Source organism: Spea bombifrons, chromosome 8 (genome assembly GCF_027358695.1).
Source record: "Spea bombifrons isolate aSpeBom1 chromosome 8, aSpeBom1.2.pri, whole genome shotgun sequence".
Lineage (NCBI taxonomy): Eukaryota > Metazoa > Chordata > Amphibia > Anura > Pelobatidae > Spea > Spea bombifrons.
This window is the reverse complement of record NC_071094.1, coordinates 622,816-635,436: the sequence shown is the minus strand read 5'-3', so window position 1 is coordinate 635,436 and position 12,621 is coordinate 622,816. Positions and strand designations below refer to the sequence as shown.

Here is a 12,621-nt window from a genome sequence, read left to right as displayed (position 1 = left end):
TGACACAAAACACCAATACACACGCACACTAACACCGTACACTAACACACTGACACAAAACACCAAGACACACGCACACTCACACTAACACCGTACACTAACACACTGACACAAAACACCCATACACACTCACACTAACACCGTACACTAACACACTGACACAAAACACCAATACACACGCACACTCACACTAACACCGTACACTAACACACTGACACAAAACACCAATACACACGCACACTTACACTAACACCGTACACTAACACACTGACACAAAACACCAATACACACGCACACTCACACTAACACCGTACACTAACACACTGACACAAAACACCAATACACACGCACACTCACACTAACACCGTACACTAACACACTGACACAAAACACCAATACACACGCACACTCACACTAACACCGTACACTAACACACTGACACAAAACACCAATACACACGCACACTAACACCGTACACTAACACACTGACACAAAACACCAATACACACGCACACTCACACTAACACCGTACACTAACACACTGACACAAAACACCAATACACGCACACTCACACTAACACCGTACACTAACACACTGACACAAAACACCAATACACACGCACACTAACACCGTACACTAACACACTGACACAAAACACCAATACACACGCACACTCACACTAACACCGTACACTAACACACTGACACAAAACACCAATACACACGCACACTCACACTAACACCGTACACTAACACACTGACACAAAACACCAATACACACGCACACTAACACCGTACACTAACACACTGACACAAAACACCAATACACACTCACACTCACACTAACACCGTACACTAACAGTAATACTAATACACGCTCATGCTTAGTATACACACATACTCTCACTCCGTACAATAACACACACTAACACCACACATGTTATGTGACCCTGCTGGGCGCCCTGGTTACCGGCAGGTGCTGACAAACCGAGTGGGGAGGGTATCAGGGATCCTGGTGGTGTAAATACTTTCATGGGGTCTTTTCCTCCAGCCTGCGCAGAGGGCTTTTTTGGACCCCGATGCGCTCAGCGGTGCGCCGTGTGTCTCAGCGGATTGGCGTGTAATTCAATGCAGGGACAGTGCCAGGGGACGCAGGGCTGCGCCGCGCAGGGGCTGGAGGACTGCGACTTTGGTGAGGATTACCGGCGGCATTCACCGGCTGTACCGACTGCCTTTACCGTACCGCCTCGGCCGGGGCAGCTGGCGTTGCCGTCAGCGATTGTCCTCTCTTCCCAGCGCTGACCAGCACTCTGTGCCCAAACACCCTGTGGCGGCTCCGGAGAGGGCGCTGTTATTACATAGAGACGGCGGCGGCCAAAACGGGGCGAGACGCGGAGATTTTCTGCAAGAGATTCCGAGAAACCGGCCTGATGAGTCTGGATACAGAGCAGGAAACGGTGCGATGGAGTGCGGGACCGGGGTGGAGGGACGGAGGGGTAGATGGATGGGATGGAGGGGTAAATGGGTTGGATGGAGGGGTAGATGGATGGGATGGAGGGGTAGATGGATGGGATGGAGGGGTAAATGGATGGGATGGAGGGGTAGATGGGTTGGATGGAGGGGTAGATGGATGGGATGGAGGGGTAGATGGGTTGGATGGAGGGGTAGATGGATGGGATGGAGGGGTAGATGGGTTGGATGGAGGGGTAGATGGATGGGACGGAGGGGTAAATGGATGGGATGGAGGGGTAGATGGGTGGGACAGAGGGGTAGATGGATGGGATGGAGGGATAGATGGGTGGGTAGGATGATGGAGGGATAGATGGGTGGGTGGGATGGAGGGGTAGATGGATGGGATGGAGGGGTAGATGGGTTGGATGGAGGGGTAAATGGATGGGATGGAGGGGTAGATGGATGGGATGGAAGGGTAGATGGAGGGATGGGATGGAGGGATAGATGGGCGGGTAGGATGATGGAGGGATAGATGGGTGGGTGGGATGGAGGGGTAGATGGGTTGGATGGAGGGGTAGATGGATGGGATGGAGGGGTAGATGGGTTGGATGGAGGGGTAGATGGATGGGACGGAGGGGTAAATGGATGGGATGGAGGGGTAGATGGATGGGATGGAGGGGTAGATGGGTGGGACAGAGGGGTAGATGGATGGGATGGAGGGATAGATGGGTGGGTAGGATGATGGAGGGATAGATGGGTGGGTGGGATGGAGGGGTAGATGGATGGGATGGAGGGGTAAATGGATGGGATGGAGGGGTAGATGGATGGGATGGAAGGGTAGATGGAGGGATGGGATGGAGGGATAGATGGGTGGGTAGGATGATGGAGGGATAGATGGGCAGGTGGGATGGAGGGGTAGATGGATGGGATGGAGGGGTAAATGGATGGGATGGAGGGGTAGATGGATGGGATGGAGGGGTAGATGGGTGGGACAGAGGGGTAGATGGATGGGATGGAGGGATAGATGGGCGGGTAGGATGATGGAGGGATAGATGGGCAGGTGGGATGGAGGGGTAGATGGATGGGATGGTGGGATTTATTGATTGACGGGTCAGGGGGCAGATATTATTAAATGGGTTCCCGTATGTTCCAGAGCTGGATCCTGAACGTCATTGAGCGCACGTCGCCGGATCCGGTCGGCAATAACACCGGTTACTGGTAGGAAACCATTGGTTAGAGGTGTGGCTGGGGGAGGGGCTTTGCTGATCTGTAACTTTGGGAAGAGGGGGGCTTGAAGGTCCCAACAGGGACTGCCCAGACTAAATGTGGACACTTGGCAGTTTTTGATCGGGGCAGACATTCTCGTAACGCGCGGTTACCACGCAGGCTGATGGGCGATGAGGTCCTGACCGCGTCAGCCTGTCCCGTCATCACACCGGCAGGGCAGCGGATCTCCAGAGGCTGCCACGTCCCGTCCTTCTTCGTTTGTGAGGGAAAAGAAGGTGAAGTTTGTGTTTTCTCAGTAAATATTCCTTTTAAAATGAATAACCGATCGGGGGTTAAAGCGTAACTCTTTCCTGAAGGTGCGTTAATCCGCTGCCCGGCGGGTCCCAGATGGCAGCACTGGCGAGGGAGCTGTTACTACGTGGAGCGCGCAGCGCGGGTTACCTGGCGAGACGCCCGACTGACCTGTAACAGTTATAAAGAGACACGACTTCTGTATCTCACGTCCGCAGAGGAGATGGTGAGCAGGCCACGGATTAACCCCCTCCGCTCCGCACGGCCGGCGGGTCCCTCTCCTGCCCTGACCTTAGGCCTTTTGCAGGATGCCGTCTCCTCCATGTTTGAAGGGTCCGCATGGACCGGACTCAATGACCTGAACGTGGAGTCTGTGTTCAGATGGACGGCGGGCGAGGAGATCAGCGCAGAGCTTTCCAGGTGAGCGCAATCCGTGGCAGCATCTGGAAGATAATGAGCGCAGGGGGCAGTTACTGAAACTGGGACAGCTGGGACAACTGGGACAACTGGCTTCATTCCCAGCACAGGTTACGGGGCAGGGGATTAATGGTCTGGGGGTGAAGTTTGTTTAATGGCCACCAGGTGGCAGCAGAGTCCGGGCTTTAATTCTAAGTTCATTTTGAAGCGTTTTGGTTATTTTGAAGCATTTTGGTTATTTTGGAGCATTTTGGTTATTGCGGAGTTTTAGTTATTTGGGGTTATTTTGAAGCGTTTTGGTTATTTTGGAGCATTTTGGTTATTGCGGAGTTTTAGTTATTTGGGGTTATTTTGAAGCATTTTGGTTATTTTGGAGCATTTTGGTTATTTTGTTTTACTTCATTTAGGTATTTGAGGAATGACATGGCGGACGGAGGGTTAAAGGATTGCGTGGAAATTAACACCGTGGCTCGGATTCTGACCGACAGCGAATGCAACGAAAGGAAGCCGTTTATCTGCAAATGCCCAGAGGGTGCGTGTGCGACGTGTGGCCCCGGAGCCCACGAGGGGCTCGTACTCCTCCAGATGGGGCCCTAGTGACAGTCCCCCCGGCGAGACCTCCGCCCCCCCAGCGAGACCTCCGCCCCCCCCGGAGAGACCTCCGTCCCCAGCGCCACCGGATACGATTCTCTTTCTAGCTGATGCCCCAGGTTGCCCCAGGTTGCCCCGCACCACATCCCAGGGTATTCTGCACATCCCCCGTTCTGCTCTTTCTCCAGATACCGACTGGTTCGATGAAGTTGCAGCTCGTGGTCTGCCGGGGGATCTCTCCGCCACGTTCCCTTCTGAGTCCGACCTCAATACAGCTAAGGAGACGTGTCTACGGCCGAGGAGTCTGTGCTCCGCCATTCTCAGCAAAGGGTCGCAGTTCTACCTGCTCACCACCGGAGCGGCGCTGGAGATCAGCCCCAATGCCACGGCTTACAGGCCTAACAGTGAGAGTAACCGCCGGAGCCGTGGCTCATTCGTTTTATTACCCTAAGCCCAAGTATCTGGCTCCTCTAATGTAAGCCCACAGGGGTCCCTCGGACTGCGGCCCCTCTCCTGTTACGAGGGTCTCTTTGACCGGTTATAGCCCCAGGGTAGTGTGGGGGGTTGGATGTGGCATTCGGTGGTTCTCCGTGCCCCAGAGACTCTTTCATAGATCCGTTTCTACCACCTGTCAAACGCCTCCGTTTACTGGGGGCAATTTAACAAACATCGTGCCACGGGACGTGGGGCTTTAATTAGATGGATGAAAGCAAAGTACATGGAGGGGCAATTTACCGGGTATATGAGGCTCTGATTGGCTGATATCATCGTATATTCTGCCCCCGCAGTCTGTGCTCACGGCATCAGTGGCAATGAGTGCCTGAAGCCCCCCAGACCCTTGGTGGTCCCTTCCTGTCACTGTAGCGGGTCCATCGCCACGTCTCTTGGAGTAGGTAAGAACGTGGGGGGGGCACATCGAGGTCTGTGTCCGGAAACGCCGGTGAGGGAACCCAGCAGTGCCACGGCCACGGAAACCTGGAATCAGTTTCACTTAATGCTTAGATTATTATTTAATTACCCAGGAAATGCCACGGATAATTATCGTATCTGCCCCGAGCTCACGCCAGGCTTGCTGTATTAACATCATCGTGCCCCATTTCATGGTCCCAGATAGGATGCGGTTCCGTGGCACATCACCCCCCCCCCCGTTCGCGTCTCTTTGCCACGCGGAGGCTTAACGTGGATTTAGGGTGCGCCGGTTGGGTTCCACGGCTGGCCGTGGTTAGGGCTGTTTGCACAGAGTTGGCAGACGCCGCCGGCCGCTCCCTCGGTGAATGATTAACCCTCTGCGCTCGGCCCGCAGGGTGCAGTAAGTGCGGGACGTGGCGGCGCTGCCACAGATGCCCTGACCCCTTCTTTCTGTTTTAGTTTGTGGCGTCCCGGTGGCGGATTGTATCGAATGGTGCCTGAAACAAAAACTCCAGGAAGATTGCCGCAAGTGTGTCCCGGCGTGTCCTGGTACGACGTGGAGCGCCCCTGATACCCCCCTGCAGGAGACATTACCCCAAACGCTGAGGAGCCAATTGCCCTTGTGTCATGGAAGGCAGTCATGCACAGTATTCAAGCGCAGGGCCACGTATATGTCACGGGAGGGCTATTCCTGCAGGCGGGGAGGGCAGTTAACCTTTAATCAGACTCTACACTCCCTGCCGGGGCAATAAAGTGGGCAGGGGGGTAATTAGCAGGGAAGGCAGAAGATAACGTGAGCTTTATGTTTTGTTTGCAGATCAAGGTGCGGGAATCGTGGCCCCCGACGAGGTTTCTCTAATATCAGTCATGGAGCAGAAAGCCGGGCGGTTCCTGCTGCGCGTGGCAGAAGGCGACACGGAGCCACACGACGCGTCCAGAAGTATACTCTATCACGCACCTTGACTGACAATGTAACCACTCGGCGCGCTGCTCCACAAAGGGTTACGCGTGGTTTTCCCCCGCCGCAGGTGGTCCGAGCCCCCGTTGGGGTTATCGCTGTTATCACTGATTACTCAGGTTTTTAGTTATTTCCGACATTAAATGTTTATTGAGCCGCCGGGCTTTGAGTTCCCGTGGTTTCTGTGTCCGTCTCCCTGCGTGGCCGTGACGTGTCAGGACTGTGAACCCTAAGAACTGAAAAATATGCGTTATTTGTTAATTTAACTAATATGCAAAATATATATAAAAAATAAAAATCCTGCAATGTGCTCATCGCTGTGCGTCTGAGGAAACAGCTCTGGTGGCAGATCCGTCGCTTGCCCCCCGGCCACTGGCCACGCTCCATTCCCTCTCTTCGACTCGTGGATCCTATTTATAAAAGAATGCTGAATCCAGAGCAGTTTCCATAGCAACTGCTGTAACCGCTTGGTCTAGGGGCCGAGTCTCCACCAGTGTGATTGTTACCACATCAATAATCCCACCCATGCTCCTCCCACTGCCCCACCCCAAGCAGCAGGCCACGAGTGCTCACTCAATAAGCTTTGTGAGTGAATGAGGGGACACGTGACGGATCATGGAGGCCGACCCCTGCATGCCCAGGGCCAGCCCACCGCTGCTCCGTTTACCCCAATAATGGCCGCCCTCTGGATCAGGGAGCAGAACTTTATCGCCACGGATACCTGAGCCGACGAATAACACCTGAAACCCAATACCTGCATTCCTTAATCCAAACGCCGGTCATACTACACAGATATTAATGACCCTCCACGGCCCCTCGCGCCCTCCAGGCCCCTCACGCCCTCCCGGCCCCCACGCCATACCGGCCCCCACGCCATACCGGCCCCCCACGCCATCCTGGCCCCTCGCGCCCTCCCGGCCCCCACGCCTTACCGGCCCCCCACGCCGTCCCGGCCCCCGGGCTCCTCACCCAGTGACTTTTTACTTGGGACAAAGCCGTGTTTGTCCGCAGCAGAACAATGAAGGAATCTCCTGATTAATCCGCGTGAATATTTACCGACCCGTCATGTGCTGTTTGTTTAAGGAGGAAAGGAGAGTTTTGACAAGAAGCGTAAGACAGAAAAGGCCGAGTCCGGGACGCGTTTACCAAAATATTCAGTATCTGCCTCGGTTTTAAAGACCGCGGCGTGGCTGGGACCCCCAGCACGGGATTGGGTGAGGAGAAGACTCTCGCCGCTCGGCCTCTGCTGAAAGCTTCAATTGAAAGTTAATTTTTAGCCCAATTTTTACGATTTCTTTGGATGGAAGGAGATGAAGCCTTTTGTGAGGAAATGGTTCTTTTTGACTGTTTTAGCTCTAAAGAGCCTCTACGTTTCTGGATGTCCCGACGTCTGCAACTGTTCCAGAGGACAAACCGATTGCAGAGGAAAACTCTTTCACTTTGTTCCGGAAAATCTAGATGAGGACACCGACACCTTAATTCTGGCCGACAACAACTTATCCGGTTTAAGATCCTTAGCCTTCTCCCGCTGCCCAAACCTCGTCCATTTGGATTTGAGTAACAACATGATTGAGGACATCAGCCGCCATGCCTTCCAACATCTCCACCACCTGGCCCACCTGGACCTCAGCGGGAACCACCTGACGTCCATCAGCCCAGAGGTCTTCACGCCCCTGTCCGGGCTGACCACCTTAAATCTGGGAAATAACATGATATCCACGTTGTCTGGAAGCACGCTGGAAGCTTTAGTACGTCTACAAAGTCTTTATTTACACAATAATATCCTCGTTGGCCTTAACTGGAGGTTGCTGAAGAACGCCCCGTCCCTGAGAGAGCTGAGACTGGACGGGAACCCGTGGGACTGTAACTGTCAGATCCAAAATCTGCTATCATGGATGGTTGAAAATGCCTCAAAAATGAAAGGTAAAGGAGTTCAATGCGACGTTTGCCTAAATTCCAACATTGTAGCAAAAAGAGAATATCATTCATATTTGTCTTTCAGAAAATGAGAGGACCCTGTGTGAGACCCCGAAACCCCTTGACCGGTTCCCCGTCATGGAGATAACTCAGGAATGGTTCCGGGGCTGCTGGAACTTCACCCCCGATAAATACCCGTATATTCTGCTTGTCGGTCTTGCTCTCTGCTTCTGCAGTGTTCTTCTGTGCTACGCAACCGCTTTTCTGGTGGTTTTCTATAAACGGCATCAGGCCAGAAATGACCAGAAGCCTCACGTGTTCAAAAAGAAGCCCCTACTTGTTGGAGACAGCATTGTTATCGCTAACCATTCGCAGGTCAGTGCCATATAGCGATACCAGCCCTGGTCTGTCCCAACATCTCTACCCAACCAATCGTCCATCTCTACCCAACCAATCGTCCATCTCTACCCAAGGCTTTATCGATCTCTACCCAACCAATCGTCCATCTCTACCCAACCAGTCGTCCATCTCTACCCAACCAATCGTTTATCTCTACTCAACCAATCATCCATCTCTACCCAACCAATCGTCCATCTCTACCCAACCAATCGTCCATCTCTACCCAACCAATCGTCCATCTCTACCCAACCAATCGTCCATCTCTACCCAACCAGTCATCCATCTCTACCCAACCAATCATCCATCTCTACCCAACCAGTTGTCCATCTCTACCCAACCAATCGTCCATCTCTACCCAACCAATCGTCCATCTCTACCCAACCAATCATCTATCTCTACCCAACCAATCGTCCATCTCTACCCAACCAATCGTCCATCTCTACCCAACCAATCGTCCATCTCTACCCAACCAATCGTCCATCTCTACCCAACCAATCGTCCATCTCTACCCAACCAATCGTCTATCTCTACCCAACCAATCGTCCATCTCTACCCAACCAATCGTCTATCTCTACCCAACCAATCGTCCATCTCTACCCAACCAATCGTCTATCTCTACCCAACCAATCGTCCATCTCTACCCAACCAATCGTCCATCTCTACCCAAGCCATGGTTGTCCAGCCGTTGTGAGAAATCAGTGCTAGGAGCCAACGATCGGCTGAATCTACGGCAGAATAACGCTTTTCATTGTTTTTTCGTTGATGTTCCCGCAAAACTTCTCTTGAAAATAAAAGTAATGGATACGGCCGTCCTGCGGCTCTGATATTATTGTTTTCTTCCCCAATTCCCGTTGGGCATGGACTGCAGCTTCTCAGTAATAGACGGCGTGTTTATATGAAATAATCTGCGGGGTTTCTGCGGCTCATTCCACTCATTCTGTATTAAAATAATCGAATTCCATCATTTATTCTGATTTACAGGAAATAGACAGAAAACACGCGTTTAGTTATTTAATTATTAGAAAATCCTTTATTTAAACAGCATTTTCCTGCCATATACTGGAAAAAAAAGATTAATACGAGGCGGTCTATGACATCATAAGCTATATCACAAAATGCTAAATTACCAGTTATACATGTGTGTGATATGTGTGTGTGATGTATGTGTGTGTGAAATGTGTGATAAGTGTGTGTGTGTGATATATGTGTGTGATGTGATGTATATGTGTGTGTGTGATATATATGTGTGTGATGTGATGTATATGTGTGTGTGTGATATATATGTGTGTGATGTATGTGTGTGTGATGTGTGATATATGTGTGTGATGTGATGTATATGTGTGTGTGATGTATGTTTGTGATATATGTGTGTGTGTGATATATGTGTGTGTGTGATGTATATGTGTGTGATGTATGTGTGTGTGATATATGTGTGTGATGTGATGTATATGTGTGTGTGATTTATATGTGTGTGATGTATGTGTGTGATGTGATGTATATGTGTGTGTGTGATATATATGTGTGTGATGTATGTGTGTGTGATGTGTGATATATGTGTGTGATGTGATGTATATGTGTGTGTGATGTATGTTTGTGATATATGTGTGTGTGCGATATATGTGTGTGTGTGATGTATATGTGTGTGATGTATGTGTGTGTGATGTGTGATAAGTGTGTGTGTGTGATATATGTGTGTGATGTGATGTATATGTGTGTGTGATTTATATGTGTGTGATGTATGTGTGTGTTTGATATAAATATGTGAGTGTTATATGTATATGTATATATAAATGTGTGTGTGCGTGTACATGTGTGTAAATACATATTTATAAAGTATATCCTGATTTACATGAAATATACAGAAAACAGAGGTTGAGGTTTTTTTTAATTATTAGAAAATCCTTTATTTAAACAGCATTATCCTGGCATATACTGGAAAAAAAGATTAATACGAGGCGGTCTATGACATCATAAGCTATATCACAAAATGCTAAAATACCAGTTATACATGTGTGTTTTGATATGTATGTGTGATGTATGTGTATATATATCTATATATATGTGTGTGATGTATATATGATGTATATATGTGTATGTTTGTGTGTATATGTATGTGTATGTATATATATATATATATATATATGTATGTGTGATGTATATGTATGTGTGATGTGTATATATATATGTATGTGTGTGTGATGTATATAGGTGTATGTTTGTATGTATATATATATATATATATATATATGTGTGCATATGTATGTGTGTATATATATATATATATATATGTATGTGTGATGTATATATGATGTATATGTATGTGTGATGTATATATGATGTATATATGATGTATATGTATGTGTGATGTATATATGATGTATATATGATGTATATATGATGTATATGTATGTGTGATGTATATATGATGTATATATGATGTATATGTATGTGTGATGTATATATGATGTATATATGATGTATATATGATGTATATGTATGTGTGATGTATATATGATGTATATATGATGTATATGTATGTGTGATGTATATATGATGTATATATGATGTATATGTATGTGTGATGTATATATGATGTATATGTATGTGTGATGTATATATGATGTATATATGATGTATATGTATGTGTGATGTATATATGATGTATATATGATGTATATATGATGTATATGTATGTGTGATGTATATATGATGTATATGTATATATGATGTATATATGATGTATATGTATGTGTGATGTATATATGATGTATATATGATGTATATGTATGTGTGATGTATATATGATGTATATATGATGTATATGTATGTGTGATGTATATATGATGTATATGTATGTGTGATGTATATATGATGTATATATGATGTATATGTATGTGTGATGTATATATGATGTATATGTATATATGATGTATATATGATGTATATGTATGTGTGATGTATATATGATGTATATATGATGTATATGTATGTGTGATGTATATATGATGTATATATGATGTATATGTATGTGTGATGTATATATGATGTATATGTATGTGTGATGTATATATGATGTATATATGATGTATATATGATGTATATGTATGTGTGATGTATATATGATGTATATATGATGTATATGTATGTGTGATGTATATATGATGTATATGTATGTGTGATGTATATATGATGTATATATGATGTATATGTATGTGTGATGTATATATGATGTATATATGATGTATATGTATGTGTGATGTATATATGATGTATATGTATGTGTGATGTATATATGATGTATATATGATGTATATGTATGTGTGATGTATATATGATGTATATGTATGTGTGATGTATATATGATGTATATATGATGTATGTGTGTATGTTTGTGTATATATAGTTGGCGGGAGATTATTTTCCATGTTAAACGTTTTTGCTGATATAAAGCGAGGAAGCCGTCTCCTGATTCAGCGACTTTCAAATGGGTCACAATAACAGACCCCCAACATGTGACACAGCCAGGGGGGCACTTTTAGGGTGTGTGGTTAGAGGCGTGACTGGGGGCGGGGTTATTCGTGTAACTGAGTGGGGCATTTAGAAGAAGTGGGTGGGGTTTATTGACCCCGTTTAATTTATAAAGCCGTTTCCGGCTGTTTCTATACACATTATCGGGGCTTTTAGGGCTGCAGAACCCTGCGATCCCCTCATACCCAGCAAACATTCTGACCTCCTAGAAAAGAGGGGCATCAGGGGGGAGAGAGGGGCATCGGGGGGGAGAGAGGGGCATCAGGGGAGGTGAGGGGGCATCAGGGGGGAGAGAGGGGATTTGCAGTCTAAAGAGGGTTCTGACCGATCCGCTGCTTCTAACTGGCCGTACTGGGCCCAGTATGAACCCCTCCTGCCCTTATAGTTACCCCTAGGTCAGTTATTAATAATTTGGGGGGGGGGGCGAATGATCCAGGGAACCGCGAACGGGAGACGTTTCTCTCACTTTTATACCAAATCCCAAAACTACCGCGTTTTAACTCAGTAATAATAACAAAATCTCTCGTTACAAACCTGAACATAACGTCCAACAGATAAAGCAGACACCATCCCGAAACGGGCCGTTTAAAAACAAAATCCAGAAAAAAGAACCAAAAAACTGATTTCTAGCGGAATCCGTGGTGAAAATAGCAGAAAATAGCGAAAATCTCCTCCTCGCAGTTTATTTTTCCATTTATGTAGAGATTCATGCAGAAACAGGAATGAATAACGTCATTTTCTCATCTCATTGCAAAATATATAGATCTTTATATCGTTTATTAGAGCCATCGGGTTTTTTATAAAGTTCACATCGTCCTTCGGATCCACGTCCCTCGTTGTATGCGTTGAAAAAAAAATATTTCCGGGAATTATGAATTATTGAGAGAAAAAAAAACTTTTCCAGATTATGATATTTTTCCCTCCGGGACGCG

General features: G+C 47.3%; 2 protein-coding genes across 4 annotated transcripts; both read left to right on the top strand.

The window, feature by feature from the left end:
• Nucleotides 1–1,129: 1,129 nt before the first annotated feature.
• On the top strand, nucleotides 1,130–6,007 carry LOC128503505 (macrophage mannose receptor 1-like). Of its 3 annotated transcripts, XM_053473616.1 has the most exons (10): nucleotides 1,130–1,457; nucleotides 2,606–2,670; nucleotides 2,839–2,954; nucleotides 3,036–3,196; nucleotides 3,278–3,390; nucleotides 3,795–3,919; nucleotides 4,167–4,382; nucleotides 4,767–4,871; nucleotides 5,347–5,436; nucleotides 5,705–6,007. In XM_053473616.1, exons 1-10 carry the CDS (start codon nucleotides 1,431–1,433, stop codon nucleotides 5,848–5,850), a joined length of 1,164 nt encoding a protein of 387 aa, XP_053329591.1. In that variant the 5' UTR covers nucleotides 1,130–1,430; the 3' UTR covers nucleotides 5,851–6,007. The 3 variants fall into 3 exon arrangements, with proteins under 3 accessions (XP_053329591.1, XP_053329590.1, XP_053329592.1); XM_053473615.1 differs by having other exon boundaries at nucleotides 3,036–3,390; XM_053473617.1 differs by lacking the exon at nucleotides 4,167–4,382 and having other exon boundaries at nucleotides 3,036–3,390.
• A 1,136-nt stretch (nucleotides 6,008–7,143) lies between these two features.
• Nucleotides 7,144–8,245, top strand: LRRC26 (leucine rich repeat containing 26). The gene is made up of 2 exons (XM_053474233.1): nucleotides 7,144–7,768; nucleotides 7,848–8,245. Exons 1-2 carry the CDS (start codon nucleotides 7,156–7,158, stop codon nucleotides 8,150–8,152), a joined length of 918 nt encoding a protein of 305 aa, XP_053330208.1. The 5' UTR covers nucleotides 7,144–7,155; the 3' UTR covers nucleotides 8,153–8,245.
• The last annotated feature ends 4,376 nt before the right edge of the window (nucleotides 8,246–12,621 follow it).

Excerpts from the sequence above, each read along its gene's own strand:
- LOC128503505 (XM_053473615.1), top strand. The coding sequence starts at position 1,431 with ATGAGTCTGGATACAGAGCAGGAAACG. Across the intron at positions 1,458-2,605 it reads TGGATACAGAGCAGGAAACG|AGCTGGATCCTGAACGTCAT; the intron begins GTGCGATGGAGT and ends CGTATGTTCCAG. Across the intron at positions 4,872-5,346 it reads CGCCACGTCTCTTGGAGTAG|TTTGTGGCGTCCCGGTGGCG; the intron begins GTAAGAACGTGG and ends TTTCTGTTTTAG.
- LRRC26 (XM_053474233.1), top strand. The coding sequence starts at position 7,156 with ATGAAGCCTTTTGTGAGGAAATGGTTCTTTTTGACTGTTTTAGCTCTA. Across the intron at positions 7,769-7,847 it reads AAATGCCTCAAAAATGAAAG|AAAATGAGAGGACCCTGTGT; the intron begins GTAAAGGAGTTC and ends TTTGTCTTTCAG.